This window comes from Miniopterus natalensis, chromosome 16 (genome assembly GCF_054644295.1).
Source record: "Miniopterus natalensis isolate mMinNat1 chromosome 16, mMinNat1.hap1, whole genome shotgun sequence".
NCBI lineage: Eukaryota > Metazoa > Chordata > Mammalia > Chiroptera > Miniopteridae > Miniopterus > Miniopterus natalensis.
Window position 1 is genome coordinate 11,505,513 of NC_142096.1, and position 18,546 is coordinate 11,524,058.

At 34.3% G+C, this 18,546-nt stretch overlaps 1 protein-coding gene across 1 annotated transcript in view; it reads right to left on the reverse strand.

Moving 5' to 3' along the window:
• The window catches only part of CSMD3 (CUB and Sushi multiple domains 3), a 551,595-nt gene that overhangs the window by 54,972 nt on the left and 478,077 nt on the right, over positions 1–18,546 (reverse strand). The window contains exons 41-49 of the mRNA XM_016224286.2: positions 17,420–17,536; positions 15,539–15,748; positions 13,080–13,268; positions 12,223–12,400; positions 11,228–11,373; positions 5,667–5,747; positions 4,918–5,031; positions 1,956–2,144; positions 1,445–1,591 (exon numbers count right to left, since the gene is read on the reverse strand). Of these exons, the coding sequence (XP_016079772.2) occupies positions 1,445–1,591; positions 1,956–2,144; positions 4,918–5,031; positions 5,667–5,747; positions 11,228–11,373; positions 12,223–12,400; positions 13,080–13,268; positions 15,539–15,748; positions 17,420–17,536 (1,371 nt within the window). The remainder of the gene's footprint in view (positions 1–1,444; positions 1,592–1,955; positions 2,145–4,917; positions 5,032–5,666; positions 5,748–11,227; positions 11,374–12,222; positions 12,401–13,079; positions 13,269–15,538; positions 15,749–17,419; positions 17,537–18,546) is intronic.

An 18,546-nucleotide genomic window follows, 5' to 3' on the forward strand; every position in this document is an offset into this window, starting at 1 on the left:
TAAATAAGGATTTAGTCTAGAACATAATCTAATGTTTATAATTATTTGATTTGAATGGTTTCTTTTTAAGTTATTCTGGTCTTTAAAAATACAATTTAATGTGTTGACTTTTAAATGCTATCTTTGAGCACAACTTTAATAAAAAAGCATTTACATTGTTCATATGATAGAAACATAGATTTAAAAATGAAAAATCTTAAGGACTGATGCATATATTATGACTGAATAATATATTCAATTTTTTATAACAGTTCTCCTTTGCAAGCCTAAAAACATTTTTTAGAAATCTATTGAGGGATAAAACTTGTATACATATTAGTAAAACGATGTTAGTGATAAGTTACTTCTAATATGTAAAAGACAAATTGTTAATAAATTAAAATCTAACTATCGTCATGTGGTTTTAAAATCAAAGTAAATAGATAAAAATTGTTTTATTTGTACATTACATATTTATGCAAATGTATCTTAATGAGTGAAATTGGAGAGCATATTTTTATAACTGAAATTCAAAACTTATTTAAGTCTATGCTAGAACTGTTGTGTCACAATTGTTTATTAAATGTTTATGAAAGTGATTTTCAGTTGAACTGATTAGTAATGACCCATGGCTTGGCGAGACATGATCTTAACACTGTACAGAAAGGGATGACTGACTGGTTCTGAAGTATTAGTTTATTGAGCACATACCCATGGCATCTGACATGAATTAGGATGGCAAAGAAAGGAAATGCCACCTTCACCATAATGAAGAACTATTTATGTACACTTAATAAGAAAATTATTGACTCACTATCAGTAGATCTTATCAACAGAAAGGCATACAGAAAAATCTGTTTCATGTTGATAGTATTTCCAGCCCATTTCTCTCTAAATATTACTGAATGAAAAGTAGTAATGACTAGAAAACATTATTTTTTCAAAAAAAAGTTTTTAAATGATATGTTCATCATTTTCTCTTTCAATGTTTAATATATTTAGCAAATATCACAAATCAGTGACTAATAATGAAAACAAAGATTTTTACCATTGTATGTATATCTTTTGTCTAAATTTGTCATTTAAAAGAGTTCTTAAATAGACCAGATATACACAATTGAGCAACACTATTAACATTTTGTGAGAGTTCAAAAGAAACAAATCTATTGGGGAAAAAAGCATTAAAAATATCAGAGTTTAATTTATAATTAACTTATTTAAATCATAAATATCCTAAGTGCTTTCAATCTTTTCAAAAATCATATGACCAATCAGTGGAATTACTATCCTTAAAATGAGGAAACTGAGACAGAGAGGGGATATATAAATTGTTCAAGAATCATCAATGGAGGAACTGTGATTTAAATTCACGTCTAATTCATTACTGTTGGTGTCTGTGCTTTTTAATCTCAACCATACTGAGGGTGGAGGAGAGATCTGTACTGAAGTTATAAGTATCACATACCTATATATCTTATCCGGAAGCCTTTTTTGTTATTGCCATGATCTGCTGACCATTGAAGAAATACTTCATGGCCATTGCTTGTTATATTAAAAGCAGACGAATAATCTCCGCTGAGGGAAATAAGCACTGGACTTTGAATATTTGGTCCTTTGGAAAGAAAAGAAAATAATTTAGATACAACTGAATAATTATGTTCCAATTTATCTTTAGTTTTTTATATCTTTAGAATAGTATTAGATATAATGAAATTGCTCAACAATCTAACTCATCAACAATAACTTAAAACATAACATAAAATTTTTTTTACATATTTTAATTTCAAAGCTAAAAAATCAAGAATCTGTAAAATAATAACCAAGTTAACTACAATTTTATATGGCATATAAGCAAATTTGATGCTGATACTCTATAAAATCATATAAGCAGTTTTTATACTGAAGATCTGCATGCATAATAAATAGAGTATTTGGGCTGAATTTATGAATATCCAATAAATATGACCCATGGTTACCATCATACACCTGAAGAACATCAAATTCCTTTTCTGTCTGGAAGAATTCTACAAACATGCTGATATTATATCCCTTTTCTACGGAAATGCTCCAGGCACACATCTGAAGATTTGGGTAACTGTCAGGATACCCAGGGCTCAATATGACTCCTGTGGAATCGAGCCGTAGTTCATTGGCAGGGCAGAGCACTGTCAGAGAGAGAGATTAAATAGTGTTAGTGTGTTAGGCCTACGTGGAAACGTCATTTTAAATTCTGGATACTCAGCTCATGTTCAATACTAGAAAGGGAACAATACCTTGAATTATGTGTTAGAAGAAACAACTTGTATTAAGCTTACAGTTCAAAAAAATAGAGTAATGACCTAAACATTTATGGTATTGGTTTCCATGTTTTTTTTATTACATGGAAGATGCTTTACTTTTCTGGACAATAAATAGATAAATAATTAAAAGACGTGGCATTCATGTCCTTCTATGCCTTCCCATCCTTTCCCTGCCTTCCCTCATCTCCTTACGCCCTCTCCCCTCTGCCTCCCGCCTGCGTCTCCGCCCTCCCCTTTTCTTCCTTGCTCAGTGTGGTCTCTCCTCAAACTTAACCCACTTGGGATGTGAGGCCAGACGGGAAACTGCTCTCTTAGAGCATTCACTCCAGGCAAAGCCATTTCTAGTCTCAGAAATGTGCTTAAGCCAAATTGTGAGGATTTAACACAATTTGTGGGTCACCAGTTGCCTTCCAGTTCTTCATGCTATCTCCAGACCATAAATGTAAGTCAAAGCACAAGCTCTTCTTATGTCATAACAATACCTCTGCCATACATCCCGCAAAAATATATGTGTGTATGTATGTCTATGAGTGTATATCTTTGTGTATATGTATACATATACACACACAAAATATAAAAAATTTGTTACATGTTGACAAAAACATAATTATGATATAATGGCTTCCAAAGTCTAGTAAAATTTAATTGTTAATATCAATAGCATTGTGCATTGTGACAAATAATACAAACATTTACTTAAATTTGCCTTTGGAAAGATAGTGTAACCAAGATGATCAAATCCTTTTTTTAAAAAATTAAGACTTTGAGGTTGTAGGATGTGGGAAGATGATTGAAATGGCTCAGTACAACTCACATTCTGCAGAAGCAAACCAACATATACCAAACAGGATTCAGCTCAGTATAATAAACCCCTCACTTGTCAGAACAGTGGAAGTGCATACAGCAAAATGTCCTATGTAACTCACGGCTAAAGAGTTTTTCAGCTTAGGATGGGACAATTTTTGAGTGTTATGAGAGGCATTCAAGCAACTAGAGTCAAGGTGGGTGGATGACATAGCTTTGAGGGTTAGTGACTTGGATATATATCCCATGCCATTTTCTAATCCAATTACCATACAGCTCCCATCTTGGTGTTAGATAGTGCCGTATCTCAAAATAATTAGAGCACCGCCTTAATGAGAATCCTTGTTTTCCAATGTTTGTTCAAACGAGCTAGGCTTGGAAACACCAAATATATTTATTTATGTGTCACTTTCTGGGTACAAAGACAAATATTTTGAGTTATAAAGTCTCCATGTAGTATAGGGATAAAAAAAAGTAAGTAAAGCAGTGAATTATGGCAACAACTCTTTAATCAAGTTAATAACTTGAAAATAAAATCTGCCATAACTAATATATAGGTATTTGAAAAAACTGTCTATAGAATATAGCACAGCTGAATCAAAAAACTGTTTTTTTGGGGGAGGGGGGAGAAGCTTTTACTTGTGATTCTTTTATTTCAATCTGAGATGTTTGCTTCTTGTATATTATTTTAAGATTTTTACAAAATAACTGAGTAAATGGTATCAGTTCAATCTCAGTTTAAAAAGAGAAACCTGACCTTTGGTTTATACCTCCAGACATGTTTTTCTTTTTGCGGCTATAAAAGCCCCCTGTGAAAATCCTCCCATCTTCCTGTAAGAACTCCAATGACATAGAAAATCAAATGTTAATTCCTACGTATAGCATATTTTAGATAATAAACAGAACTTTTGTTTTACGCTTATAATAATAGTAAAGAAAGTGCACAGGAAAACAGGTTTCCATTCCTCAGAATGAACCTCAGTGAAGAAAATAACCCAAGAAAATCTGAAAAGAGATAAACTCAATTCTAATTTTATTTGAATTAACCAACATTTATAATTAGTTACTATGTGTTAGATATTATTCTGGATCCTAGAAGCTATACAAATTAACGACACATGATTCCCGAACACCCAAGTGCTAGCATATCATTCAAGGTCCACCATGCTCTTGCACTTGCAGCAGAGTGGGTTCCTTGTCATTCATATCCTACTGTTGTTCACTTCTGTGTCTCTACATATACATCTGTCATTTGCACCATCTCTATCTCTATTCTAACAGAGTTAGTCTCCCTTGTAATTTGGAACCCAGGACTCAGGGAGCAATGCCTCCATCAAGCTTTCCCTGCCCCATAAATAGTTACACACTAGATGATTCTAGAGCCCCCTGTTGTATCCCTGATGCTATGTTGACATCACAGTAGGGACCATCTACAACTTGTTTTTTGATAGTTTGTTTTTCCTTAGCTCCTAGTACTTGACAGGTGCTCAATAAAGTTTAATGAATCTAGTGGTTAGATCAGAAACTACTCTTAATTTATGGCAATCAACAATGGAACCTTTATTTAAAGGGATTTATCTTATTTTCCACCTCTCAGCAAAAATAATTTAAGTAAGTTGCACTGACCTTGGGATAAATTAGAAATATTAAAACTTGGAAGAAGACAAAATGTTTAAAGTTAGAATTGAGAAATGGATTTTTAAAAAATACCATAAATGAGTTGTATAACTTTAAACATTACTGCTTGTTAAATATTAAATAGTTAAAATTATTCCTGGTATTGCGTTCAACATAAAATATATATTTAGAAACAAATAATCATAATAATTGGTACCTTGACAAACTGGAGGTGCTCCATCCATCTGGAGTCGTTCCCCTAATCTGCATGTCAGAATTGCATTGCCCACCAAAGTAAATCCTGGAAGGCACTGGTACCTAATAATATCACCTGTTTAAAAAAAGAAGCAACAAAGTGAAAATTAACAGATGTTTCTAAAGCAATAGAAACGTGTTAATTTTTAATCAGTATAAAAATCCTGTTAACTGTAAGCCGGGCTGATATTCAAATATTGAACTACTAGGGCCTCAGGGGCACTGGCCATCAGAACTGAAGCTAAGTAAACTACCGGTGAGACTGTCCTGGCGCATGCCAGTTGGGTAAAAGCAATAGTAGCAAAGAAACAATCTGGTTGGTACAGGTAAAGCATTCATTAAAAATGCATCAAGCAATTAAAATTATTCCTAGTTATTGCTTTTATAGTAAGATTAGACTTGCATTGGTCATTGATATTTTCTTGCGTTTCTCAGCCAAAATCAACAGTGCAATAATAAACGTTAATATCATGGTAACATTATACAGTCATATGGTTCAAACTCTCACACTGTTTTCTAGTTGTGCACCCTGGAGATACAGAATTCCTCCTTCTTGCCTAAGCTCCCTTTTTGCTTTCCACTGCTGTCCATTCCTAAGAGGCTCTGGAAGGGCGTCTAAGACAGGCTGTTTCTATTCTTTATTTTTGTTTCTTTTAAAGCAAGGTCCTCTGTTAACTGTAATTTCTTTGAAAGTAATTTAACAGACTTTACCTATTTCGAATTCATCATCTTCTGTCAAAATTTCAGCATTGGGTACGGGAGGTGGAGGTTGGCACACTCTTAGTTGATAGGCTAAGAAAACAGACAATATGTTTATGCCTTCTCTGAGAAGCTATATATACTCACATGTGAGAAAAAGGAAATTATGTAAGGATTATATATAAGAATAAAAATAAATGGTAGAATTTAGGGTTACAATTATTTCTTTATTTTAAAAAATTCTATAGCATTGAGGAAAAACAAATCATTCCTTAGATGCCAAAACATTTTCATATGGTAAGAATGCTTACATTTAAGCTCCTTAATTTTTACCCTGTTCGATTCCTTCTTGTTATGTGCTTCACAGGACCTGCTATTTTTTCTTGGAGCAATCACAATCTGGAATTGTACACTCATGCCTGTTTAATGTGCTCAACGCCCATCTTCCGCAAGGTCGCCGGAGAATCCCCTGCACAGAGGGAAGGGCCTGGCGCAGTCATAATTGCAAACAAGTACTCCACGCTTGCTCTATCCAAGGAAGTGTTAGAAACACTTTACTTCGTTCGGGTTTGAGTCTGGCAATCTTTTTTGGTTACTTTTAATTTCCTATTTTCTTTGTAATGAAACACCCAGCCTAATTCCAGAAAAGAATGCTGTTATTTATCTACTTCAGTTCAACTGAGCTATTAAAGGCTTCTTCAAAGAAGACAAAACAGAACACCGGCGAATTGCCCTTCCTTCTCTAAACCAAAAAAGCACACGTGCACAACCTTCCAGCCAAGCAAGGGCATCGTTTCTTACAGAGGAAAAAATAATGTCCTCTGTTCCCTCATAAACTCTAAGATCTCTACAACCACGGGCGCACTTCAGTGGTGACCCAGAATACTTCAAGTAGGATAATTTCATGATTTGGGGAAGTCTGGAGGAGGAAAAGCATTCATTGATAGTTACATGACCGGTTATGTAATTACAGCAGTGTTGGTTCAAAAGTTATGTAAAATAAGTTTAAGCAGCTCCACTTGAAAGCGGACTCGGGTGTTTAAATAAATGCTCTTCTAGTTCTAATTAAGAGGAAAAACCTTCTGAGTGTAAATTGAAGTACCCTAATATTCTGATATTAGAAAAAGAGGTGAATTGGGTAATGGATTTAAACATTAAAATGATACTTTCTGTTTTAAAGACATATCAAATATGTATTCTGGCTGTACTATAGCCTTCTGGTTGTTTTGATTGGCATAAGTCAGACCCTCAATAAAACTTATTTTTTCTTTACACAGGAAGCATAGCACATTTTGGGAACTATGAAGAAAACACACTAAGTTGCAATAAACCTACCAACATATTGCAGTTAGCTGGCAGACCCTGGGGGAGCACTAAGAAGCGTGAAGCTTCAAGTTGTAAGTAGAGGGGCATTTTCTAGAAAATAAGATGACCTATCATCTTGCTAAAAATGAAAATCATTTTTGTTAAATTTTTAAAGAAAACTTAGGTTTATATACCATTAAATATAATCTATGCATGAGATAATACTGGTTTGGGACGCTGCCTGGCACTTATTTTATTGCTGCTGCTGTCATTATTTAAAAAGAGGTCATTCTTTGGAATCAGACAGACCTATTTGGAATTCCACACAGTCCTTCTATTTATTAGTTCTCTGGTTTTATGTAGGTTACACATTTTTTCGATCAGTTCTTTCATTATTAAAATGGGGGTCATAATGCTTATCTTGCAGAGTTATTACAAAAATTAGCAATAATACATGGAAAATACCTAGCATAGTGCTGGGCACATTAAGTTTTCTGTAAATGGCAGCTATGGCTATTATAGTGACCATTGTACAAAGTCAGTGTCTGCAGAAACATATAGTTACAAAGATTTTTGCAATTTACTTTCAAAGAGTCACTGGTTAGGACTGATAGTTATTATTTATTATAAGCCAACTCCACCTTGACTCCATGGCAGATAACAAGAAAATTCAGCAATACAAAGAGAGGCAAAAACATTTCCTCAGATGCAGAAGACATGTGATAGCTGAGATAAAATGCCTCAACATTCACTCCTGTCCTATTTCTTCATTGCACAGAAATTGCATTTTGCAAAGCTTTTTATGAATGTTATTTTTGATCATGAAAGGCCTTATGAAAGTGATATTTTATAAAAGACAGATGGTTGGCTGGATCTCATAAAAGGAAGTCAGGTTGGAGAAAGAAAAAAACACATTTTTTTCCTCTTCAAACACATTTAAGTAATACCTTAATAAATAAAGCTTAAATGATTAATGTGGCCTTAAGAAAATAATTGAAGATATTGATCTGTCAGATTTATAAAATAAATACACAGGTCCTAAGAAAACCACTTGTGACTTAAGAGGGCAGAGAAAAACAGAAGGAGCTATTCAATCAATAAGAGAATTTAAAGAAAACTGAATGGGGGAATAAACCATTCTAAGCTTAGCTAGACTCAACCAGCTTAAAGTAAGTGTTAAATAGTAAATTAGCTACTGGCTTATTTATTTTAAAAAATACCAAACAACTTGCATAAATTTTCTTTATCATTATGAGAGTTCACTTTGGCACTAAGCTATAGGTACTGAATATGGGCCCAGACTATGAATATTATATTTTAGATGTGTTAAATTGTACTAATTGTATTGAGACTAATTTGCAAACAGGCATCTTTTTTGTTTCTGTGAGAGAGACTAGGCACATATCTATGGATTGTAATCTCAAAATTGTCCCTAGTACAGCTAAAAAAGGCAACTAAACAACTTTTTTGAAAGAATCTGAACACACTTCCCACTGTAAGACTGAAACATAATCAGTCAATAATAAAAATACAAAAGGGTTACAAGGCAGAGATATGGTGCGTCCTCAAAAATGCATTCACTATGGTGAAACTCACAGGCTTATAAAACATTACACCATAGTGTCATGTTCTCGAAGGGTCGGTGAAAAGAAGTGCATGATCGAGAAGACGGTGGTGACACCTATGAGCTCGAATGGCCAGGAAACGGAGGAGCTGGGACTTAAGATGGGGACACTTTCAGAGCTGAGGACCAGGGAGAAACCATTTAGGAACTGAAGCTCAGGAGGCGCCAAGAGACCCAACCTGCCTGGAGTCGGGACAGACAGACACTGGGGAGTAAGAGGCAGTGAACCAGCCTACAGGGCAGGTTTAAACTCGGTTTACTGTGGGCATCAGGCATTCTTGAAAAGGTGAGTCGGGATGAAAGCAGTGCTTCGGGAAATCACCCGAAGGGAGCTGCTGGAATGTAAGGCATCTGTCAGTTTTAAAATGAGCCCTGGCTACCTCCCCAAATTTCAAGGTCATTTTAAGGTTCGGATAAAATTTCCAGAGATGTTGATTCGAATGTTAGGATTCTCTAGGCTCTGGTCATTGTGCCTTAATTATGAAATTTAAAGCATAAAAATAAATGCTCTATTAGAGAATCTAAAATGTGAGATAAGGTATAATGAGGAAAGGAAAATGTACTGAACATCTACTTTGTCCGGCACTATAATAACTGTATATTATCCATTGTCTCCAATTCTCATATCACCTCTGCCATCTAATGCTCATAACAGTAATAATGACAGCAATTATTTGGGTAAAGCTATGCAAAATTTCCAATACTTAGCATCTTTTGGCCAAAAATTTCATATGGTTCAATCTAATCTATACCAGTAATTGCAGTAATTTCTACATAAACATTATGTCATTAATCTCAGCAATCCTACCATGATGTTTTATAGCAGAAAAAAAAAAGTAAAGACCAAAGAGTAACTTGTCCAAAGTCAACTGGAAAACTAAGCACTAAATAAATATTTGATCTATTTGATCTTCTTATTCCTAACATAATTGTTTTTATTATGTATGACTCAAAACCTAGTTACACATGATGTGAAACATATTTTGAATATATAAAACACACACACACACACACACACACATACACATTCATATAAGTGTCTGTGTAATTCCACACTCACGTTTTGTGTGTGTATACATACATTCTGTAATCCTAATGTTTTCTATATGGACACACATACACAGACATCTTTTTCTCTGACTATATTTTCCCTTTGAAATGTGTCCTAAGTTTTACAAGAATCGTACATTCCCTGTAAGGTCATCTTATTGATATTTGTAGTCCATCAAGGAATTAGTCCCTTCTGTGTCATTTGTTTTGGCAGGACACAAAACAATAAAAACCTATGCAAGGATCCATGAAAGAGAAAATGCACAAAATGCAGTTCAGCAACTAATTCATTTTTCAACTTTAACTATTAATTTATTGGTTCCCAAGTTGTGATTATCTATTAAAGTAATAAAACTGTTGTTACAGTTTTAGATTATATCTACATATTACCAGCATCAATATCCAAGTCAGTATAAAAGGCAAACGAGTTATTTTGTAAAAAGTCTGAACAAAAGTCATCTAACCGAATGGCCCTTTCTCACTGGCTGTGCCGAGCGTGCATGCAGCCCTAGCAGCTGTGGGCTCCACAGAAGTACAAACTGCGCGCTGCCCACTGGCTGATAAATGCTCAGATTCGGCAAATCAAACATTTTCTAGTCTATGCTCTGAGTATATCTAAACCTGATGTGCTTTAAATGTGTTACCATTTTTGACTTACCATATTTTTCATGGAATATAAGATTTTAGTATCAAAGCTTTACATTGTGTGAAAAAAATAAAAACGTTAAATCGTATATTAACGTCATGGACAAATAGCATGCTGATACTGCAAATTTTTATATAACCTGCAAATTTAATTTAGTAGTTTATTAATCCTGGGAAATGCTCATGGAATTGGTCCAACAAAGCCATATGAAGCAGAATGTGCTTCATGGAAGTATGGTCATAGTAGATCAAAGTATGTAATAATTAGAAATAAAGTAACATTTTATTTATAATGAAATAAAATCAGTTTGAGATAAAAGAAAAATAATTAAACTGTGATGCAATCTGAATGTCTTTTTTTTCCCCAAAAAAGTTACCATTATGAAGAGAAGACCCAGACATAGACAAAGAATTAAGATTGCAACTCTTCATACATTATTCCACAAGCATAAAAGCTATGAACTTAATGATCTGGAATAGTCACTTAAAACTGTAAGATTCTAGAATAGATACAGTTTTGAAACAAGATATAAATGAACGAGTAATATGATTTAAAGCATAGAGATACTGGATGCTAGTTTTAGAAAGATTCACAGCAGGTTGAATAGATTAAACATTTTGTATTGAAAAAGCTATTAATGTCTCAAAGTTACATGCAATAAAATATGAACAGCTGGTTCTCTTTTATTGGTTTCCATGTGAAAAAAATTATTATTTTCTACTGGGTAATTACTGACTGATATATTTCCTGTTTCCATTTGTTTAGGTTTTAATGTTCCTAAATGCTTATAAGAGATTATTTTTTGCAAGTAAATGTATTCAAAGTTATAAAAAAAAGTGTCAAATTTTAATACCTTTTCAATCATTGGTTAAATATATTTTGCATTCAATTTTCCAGGACAATTTTAAACAGCACCAAGTAAAATATAAATTCCTAGATAATACGAACCATGATAACTGAGCACAAAAAAGCCACTTGTTGTGAAATCGCTGTGGAATTTGATTAGAATCTGATTTGAAGTGCTGTAGACTGATTCCAAAGCGGTATTGCCACTGAACTGCCCAATCTGGGGTGAGTTTTGATCTGGTCCATCCCTGTTAGAGAGAGGCAGAGCAGAGAGGGGAGAATGATTAAGACTAAATTTTTAGGTGAGCTTCTCATAAAGTTTAATAAAGGTAATTACATAAGAGATGATAAAAATACAGTAGATGAAATAACTGATGAGTGCCAAACCACATTGGTATGCGTTATGTTTATATAGGGGATACCATTTAATAATGTGAAGTATAAAACAGATCACATGTCTACCTAAATGAAATGTACTCATATTGGTTGTAATTAATTACACTATCTTTGGCATCCTGACTATAATTCAGAGTCTCTAAAATGCCTAGGGTTTGCCCTCTTTTTATTTTCTTCAAAATAATCTTGAGTGCATTTTGAAGGAATCTTAGAACTCACACAGTAGTTCTATTAACAAATTGCCAATAATTCAGATAGTTTCTTTATAATATATTTTTAAATAAAGATGTCTCAATTAACAGGATAATACAAATATATATTTATAACTATTATGAGAGAAATTCAAAAGTTATAGTAAATAATTGTGTTTGTATATAGGCTTTTAATTTTCACTAGTTTTGTAAATACAGAGGTTTCTTACCTTAAACTTATCCTGATATTAATTCCTTGCTTTTGCATTATCAGTTTAATAATAAATGAAAATATTTTTCCACACATCAAGTTTTTATTCAAAGTGTTTAGTTACTTCATGGGCAAAAAAGTCTAAATCTATTTCTCTCTGTCTCATTCTACCAATCATAGACTGTCACCCTCAGTCACACCGATTGAAATATCGGATGGCAATTTCTGTTTACAGAGGACTGCGATGTATTTTCATTCCCACCTCGTTGAATCCGTCAGTACCAATGGTCCTGGCTTACCATACAGTAATGAAGTCATAGACGGGCTCTGTTTGGAGGACAGTGAAGTTGATGTAGATTCCATTCCCAGGGGGGACTCGCACAAGCCAGAAACAGTCCTGAAAGTTGGGATATTCATCTGGGTACCCAGGAGAGTAAATGGTGCCATTCATGGCAGTTATATTCCCTCCACAAAGAGCTACAGAAAAGATACAAAACAAAATGTTAAAATAAAATAACAATGACTCGATTATAGAGAAAGAGGCAAACATTTCGTATTTCTTAAGCAGTATGAAATCCACCTGTATTATGTTTTTACCTCTTAGGCATATAAAATGAAGTTGGAAACTATGAACAAAATATTGTCAGCTTTTATTTATTTTCTATATGAAGCATGCTACATAGTTATTATTAACTATCGCTAGATCAGTAAATCACATTGCCTTTTTCCAAATATTTTATCCATATATATACACTGCTGAACTCCTGTCTTATACCATATATATATATATCTTTATAAGAGGTTCAAGGAATTTTTATTTAAAAGTTTTTTTTTAAGAGGCAATGAACCCAAATTCAGTAGCAGTATCTGGGTTACTGATTTATATAAGAATGGCTATTAAACACACACACATACACCTACACAGACACACACACAGGAGGAGCTCTACAGCGTTGACTTTATTTTCAGTGGCAATGGCGAAGGGTAGGGCTTCTGCCGGTAATAAAATCAGTTATTCATCACGGAGCCTTAAGGGTTTAACCTGTGTACTAACTACAGTTATTCATCTGAAAGAGACGCTGTATGTTTTGCATGCCGTTTGAAGAGAAGGCCAAAGAAATGCCCCGACAAGAGTGACTGAGCGGAGGGAGCGCACCTTCACACCTGGGAAGCGGGTGATTCCAGTTCCGACTCACGCCATGGAGGCAAGTGAGAGCCGAGTTTCCAATCAGCGTGTATCCAGGGAAGCATTCAAATGAAACGGTTTGACCCACAGTGAAATCACTGCCAATTACAAAGCCATTTCGAAACGGGCGTGGATCGGGGCAGCTTTGCAACTGATAGGCTGCAAAGGGAAAAAGGAAAACATTTTTGCTTTCTGAATTTTGAAAGGACACAGATGGGTATTATTCGCATCTTGCAAAATAGATGCAGTGCTGCTTGTAGTTGGTTATATATAGCAATTCAGGTTTATGATAAATGATATCAATGAGAGTATGATATGAATTGCTTCTCATGTCTATAATTTTCACATTAAATGTTAGTACAATTCATAAAAATGCATTCAGTTTCTTGAGCCACTTATGTAATCTATCTAAATTCTAAGTTTTAATGAAAATGTAAACTACTCTAACCACCACAATTTTAATCAAACATATTCTTATTCCTTTATATAGAGTGTGCTTCCTAGTTACAGTGCACATGCATAGAATAAAATAAACACACATGTAAGCTTAATTCTGAGCCTCTTTGAATTTTATTTTTACTATTTTTTCTCCAAAAGAAGCCACCATTGAGTCTCTCTGAAGTAGTTATTTAATAATATAAAATGCTAGGAAACACATTTCCTCCTAATGTAAATTTTGTACTTTAGACATCACGGTATTTTTGGCACTACATGCTCATTTGTTCATATTCCTTTTGTTCTGCATTCTACATGAGATCAAAGTTGCTATTTGTTTTGTTTATCATTGTATCTTAAAAGCCTCGCCCATTGCCTTTCATGTAGTAAGAGCTTACTAAATGCCGCCAAATAAATTTTGAGCCTATAAACAGTGTGTACTGTGCATTTTCCCAAAATTCAGAAAGTTCTTAAAGTCTAAGTGCAAGGTCATTTAAAAATAACATTCTGTGACTCCGTATAAATTAACCTGCTTCTCAAAAATGCCATCAGCTTAATGATATCAATGCAGTAAAAGAAGAGATAGCTTTAAAATTCAATGTAACTCACAAATAATATGTAGTGATGATTGTAATACATTATGGCTCATGTCAATAATATTAATATTAGATCAATAAGAGTAAAGATTCTATATATTTTATGTACTTATGTAAATAATAAAAAATCTATTTTCAAGGACATAGGGACTAGAAAATACAGTTAATAAAGTTCAATGTCCAGTTTGACATCATTCAAACAAGAACATTATTTTGAGAGGCCATGGAAAGCAAGGGCAGGATAAAGAACATGAAGGCCGGTTTCAGTTAAATAGCAAAGCGCCGGCATGAGGTCCTTTGTACTTGCTAGGGAAGGACCACAATATAGCTCTGAATCTTCTAGCAGCAAAGAAGAAACTCAGTTGTTGCCCAGTTGTTTCTCAAATAATTAAATTCTTTGGGAGCATAGCTAATTCTGTACTGTAAGGTGGTAGAAATGACTCCTATTTTATGTAAAAGATGATGAGCGATGAGTGCTCTTAAGTTATGTCTGCAAATAGGACACACACTTTAATTATTTTAGCACCAGGTAGTTGGATGTTACAATGTCTATTTTAACTATACTTAAATGTCCTTTTGGGTATATACTTTTATTCAGCAAGTATTTATGGTGCTATTATTGTTCTAGGCACTTGAGCTACATCAACGGCCAATACACAGATCCTTGCTTGGAAATCACAAAAATATTATATACTCAAAAAATAAAAAATAAAATAAATTAATTAATTAAAAATCCTGGCCGGGCGTGGCTCAGCGGTTGAGCGTCAACCTAGGATCCGGGCGATTGGGGTTTGATTCCCGGTCAGGGCACATGCCCGGGTTGCGGGCTAGGCAGCCGATCAATGACTCCCATCATTGATATTTCTATCTCTGTCTCTCCCGCTCCCTTCCTCTCTCTCTGAAATCAATAAAGATATATTTTAAAAAAGAAAGAAATAGGCCTAATATAATGATTGCCTGCGTATTTATTTCATATTCCCATGGCTATAGAATAGAATCAAGGAATGTCATGTTCTATCATTAAAAGTAAATGAAAATAATTTTACCTATAATAGATGAGTACTACAAAATATCTTTTCAATACACTCATTTTGATATAAAAGCCAAGATAAAACTTTGCTATCCAGCTTGCTTAAACTGCCTTGCCTCGACATGCTTCATTTCACTGTGCGTTAAGAGTAACTATCCTTTTTTCAGTAGTATAATTTTCTAAGGCCTCAGAAAGACATCATTTCCCCTAGATAGTTGCCTGAAAATGGCAGTATTTACAAGATCTTGCTAACTGAAGCTTGCCTTGGTTTAGGTTCTTTCTATTTCTAAAACAGAATATAGAAAATACTTTTAGATTGCTAAGAACTGATTTGGGACGATATAAACTTTAACTATTGCCCAGCTCACCTTGGTATACAATGTGGAACCCTTGTTTGTTTTGTGAGTAGTCACTGTGAAAATACAGGCTGGTTTCATGAGTCGTGCTAAATAAAGAAGATGGTATTTGAGGGCCACTAAGCCGGCCAATAACAGTGCTCGTTTCTGAGGTTCCGCTTCTTACTTCCAAATAATCATGTATAGTTTCTGTAGAAAAATTTACAAACTGGAGATGTACCCCTAAGGAAGAAAAGCAAACATGAGACTGCTTTATTTTTTTACCAAGTTTCACGCACACACACACAAATGCACACACTCACGCTAATGCACTTAGATATGTTCCCATTTAGGTCGCGAGGCGCACTCTGGATCTGGGCCGTGGGTTTGCTGTCTGCCCAATGGCCACAGAAACTCGACTACTTCAAATGGTGTGTACACGTTGTAGCCAGAAGGACCCGCATTAGAAAGCCCCTAAGAACCCTCCTTTCAGTGGCTTCCTGTTCTCTCAAAACCTCAGTCCCGTCACCCAGCGCTGGGGCGTGGTGAATTCCTCTAGCTTCCCCATGTGCGTCTTTCCCTGTGTCACTGTTTTTCTAGGATTTCTTTCCCATTCCCCACAGACTGGTCCTCTTTGCAGAGCAGTCTCTTTAAACTTTAGAGCCACAGTTCAGGCATCACATCCTCAGGCAAGACTTTTCTGAATTTACTAAACTGAACACTAAGTACAGCTCTGTCCTCTCTCTTATACTTCATAGAAGGTAAAGGGGGGCAAATACAGGGTGATGGAAGATAATTTGACTATGGATGGTGGGCACACAATGCGACATACAGATCATGTATCACAGTAATGTACACTTTAAAGCTATGTGACCCTATTGAGCAATGTCACCCCAATAAATTTAATAATAATAAAAAAGAATATGTGACTATGTGTCTCCTCGTTGTGACTGTAACTTATTTGGGGAAAGATACAGAGTCCATTCTACTAAGTACTGGGCATTTCATCCCCAGTACTTAGCATAGTACCTGGGATATAATATGTACTCAGTAAAGAGTTATCAAAACTATAAGTTTCTGTGAGTTTGTGTAAAACATTTAAATATGAATTTGTATTCTGAGGCTGTAGGTGCTTTGGATAATCGGGTACTTAAATTCAGTCCTCAACAAGTGAGATAGTACATACAGAATTTCTTAATTGTTCTAAATCCACCAGGTTTTTGCTTCAAGAAGTGTCTACTCATCCTAGTCTCCTGTGATTTAATTAACAAGCCTATCCTCAATCTAGCATTTCTATTTATGCATTTATAGACTCACAGGATATGAAGAAGCTACAAGAGAATATATTAGTGATAGAAGAGTGATAATTTATTAAATGTAATATATCCCAAACACTGGGAATTGTAATATTAGAATTGAAAAGTTATTCTATTCACAGAGGCATTTAAACCTAACATTAAAAAATTTGTACTACTTTTCAAATGTAAGGTCTTATTTATTTACAATGCATCTTAAATGAATTAAATAGATTACCATAAAATAATTTGTCCATGTACTACTTGGATACTAATAGAAGAGATTTACAAAAAAATTATACATGCAAATTAAGCTGAATTTATCATTGCCACACACATCTAATTGAGGCTACATCCATACACATCAAATCAAAAGTATAAGCTTATCTATCTGCCAAATTAAAAAGTGTCCATATTTTTTCAATTATCCAAGTATTCTAGTTGAAATGAATTTGGCTTAAGCAACATTTATCCAAATTTTACTCCTCAATTTACCTAACAGTATGTAATCCAAATTAAACAATAATTTCTGAATATTTTATAGTAGACATTGATATTTCTTTTCAAGGATGCATTCAGTGATATCGAAAACATTTTCATGTGTTTTTAATATACATACCAAAACCTACGGGCAGCTTTATTGTCCACGTGCAATCTAAACTGCTGGGGTAGTTTCCAGGAAAGCCAGGGCTGAGAATCACCCCACTGAAATCTGACATAGCACCACCGCACTGAGCTGCAAGATAATTGAGGCCCCACGTAAGCCAGAGTAGTGGAATAGTGGAATATATTAAAAAAGGATTGAAATCCATTCAAGTCTTAAATTAAAACTGTTCGATATAAATTTGAATATTATCAACTCTCACTCACCACAGGCTAGTAATCAAATATAATCTACTGGCAATGCATTTCCTAAAAATGCATAAAAAGACAGCATACTTCCTTTCTCAGCAACAACTGTAAGTAAAAACAATTACAGCGCAGCAAGGAGGAGCTCACGTGCCGGACACAAGCAAACAAGAAGCATGCGCCCTTCTCCACAGCAGGCAGTTTCTTTCTCACCCTTAAGTACTTCTAGTCCTGTTTTGATGCACTCCAAAGATGACAGAATTTAGAATAAAATCACCCAACAATATCAGTTCTAAGTACCAGGTTCAAGGGGGAACGGTTTTCACAGCCTGCCTTCCTTTTACTCTTTTAGTAAGAAGGCTAAATAAATAAAAAAAATTAAGAAAAATATTGGTTTCTATTGGTAATGTGTGAAGGATTCACATATCACACATGGAACATGGTCTTTATCCCAAAAGAATTTAAACAAAGAGTAGGGAAGTCCAAAATGTAAAAAGATATAGCCAGCTTTGAGGATTTAGGCATAATTTATCAATGTGTTTGTTTTAGAGTCCCTGTTATACTGATTTACTATTGATACGCTCAGGAACAATTGTAAGAACAGATAATTACCCAAGCTTTAGTTTTTGAATGATTACATAGAACTATTTACATTTAACATGCATTATAAGAGCAATTGCATTTTGCAAGCTAATTCTTCTAAATAAACATTTTTATCATTTCATCATAAAAGGACTAAAAAACACATTTGTTGATTGTGGGTTGAAGAATTAAATTTCATGACTTCACATCTGAAATTTACCTGTATAGAACACCGACTTGCACTCATTTATTTCTTGTTAAGAACAGTAATAGATAGATACTCAAACTTCAGGTTATGTATCAGTAGAAATTCTA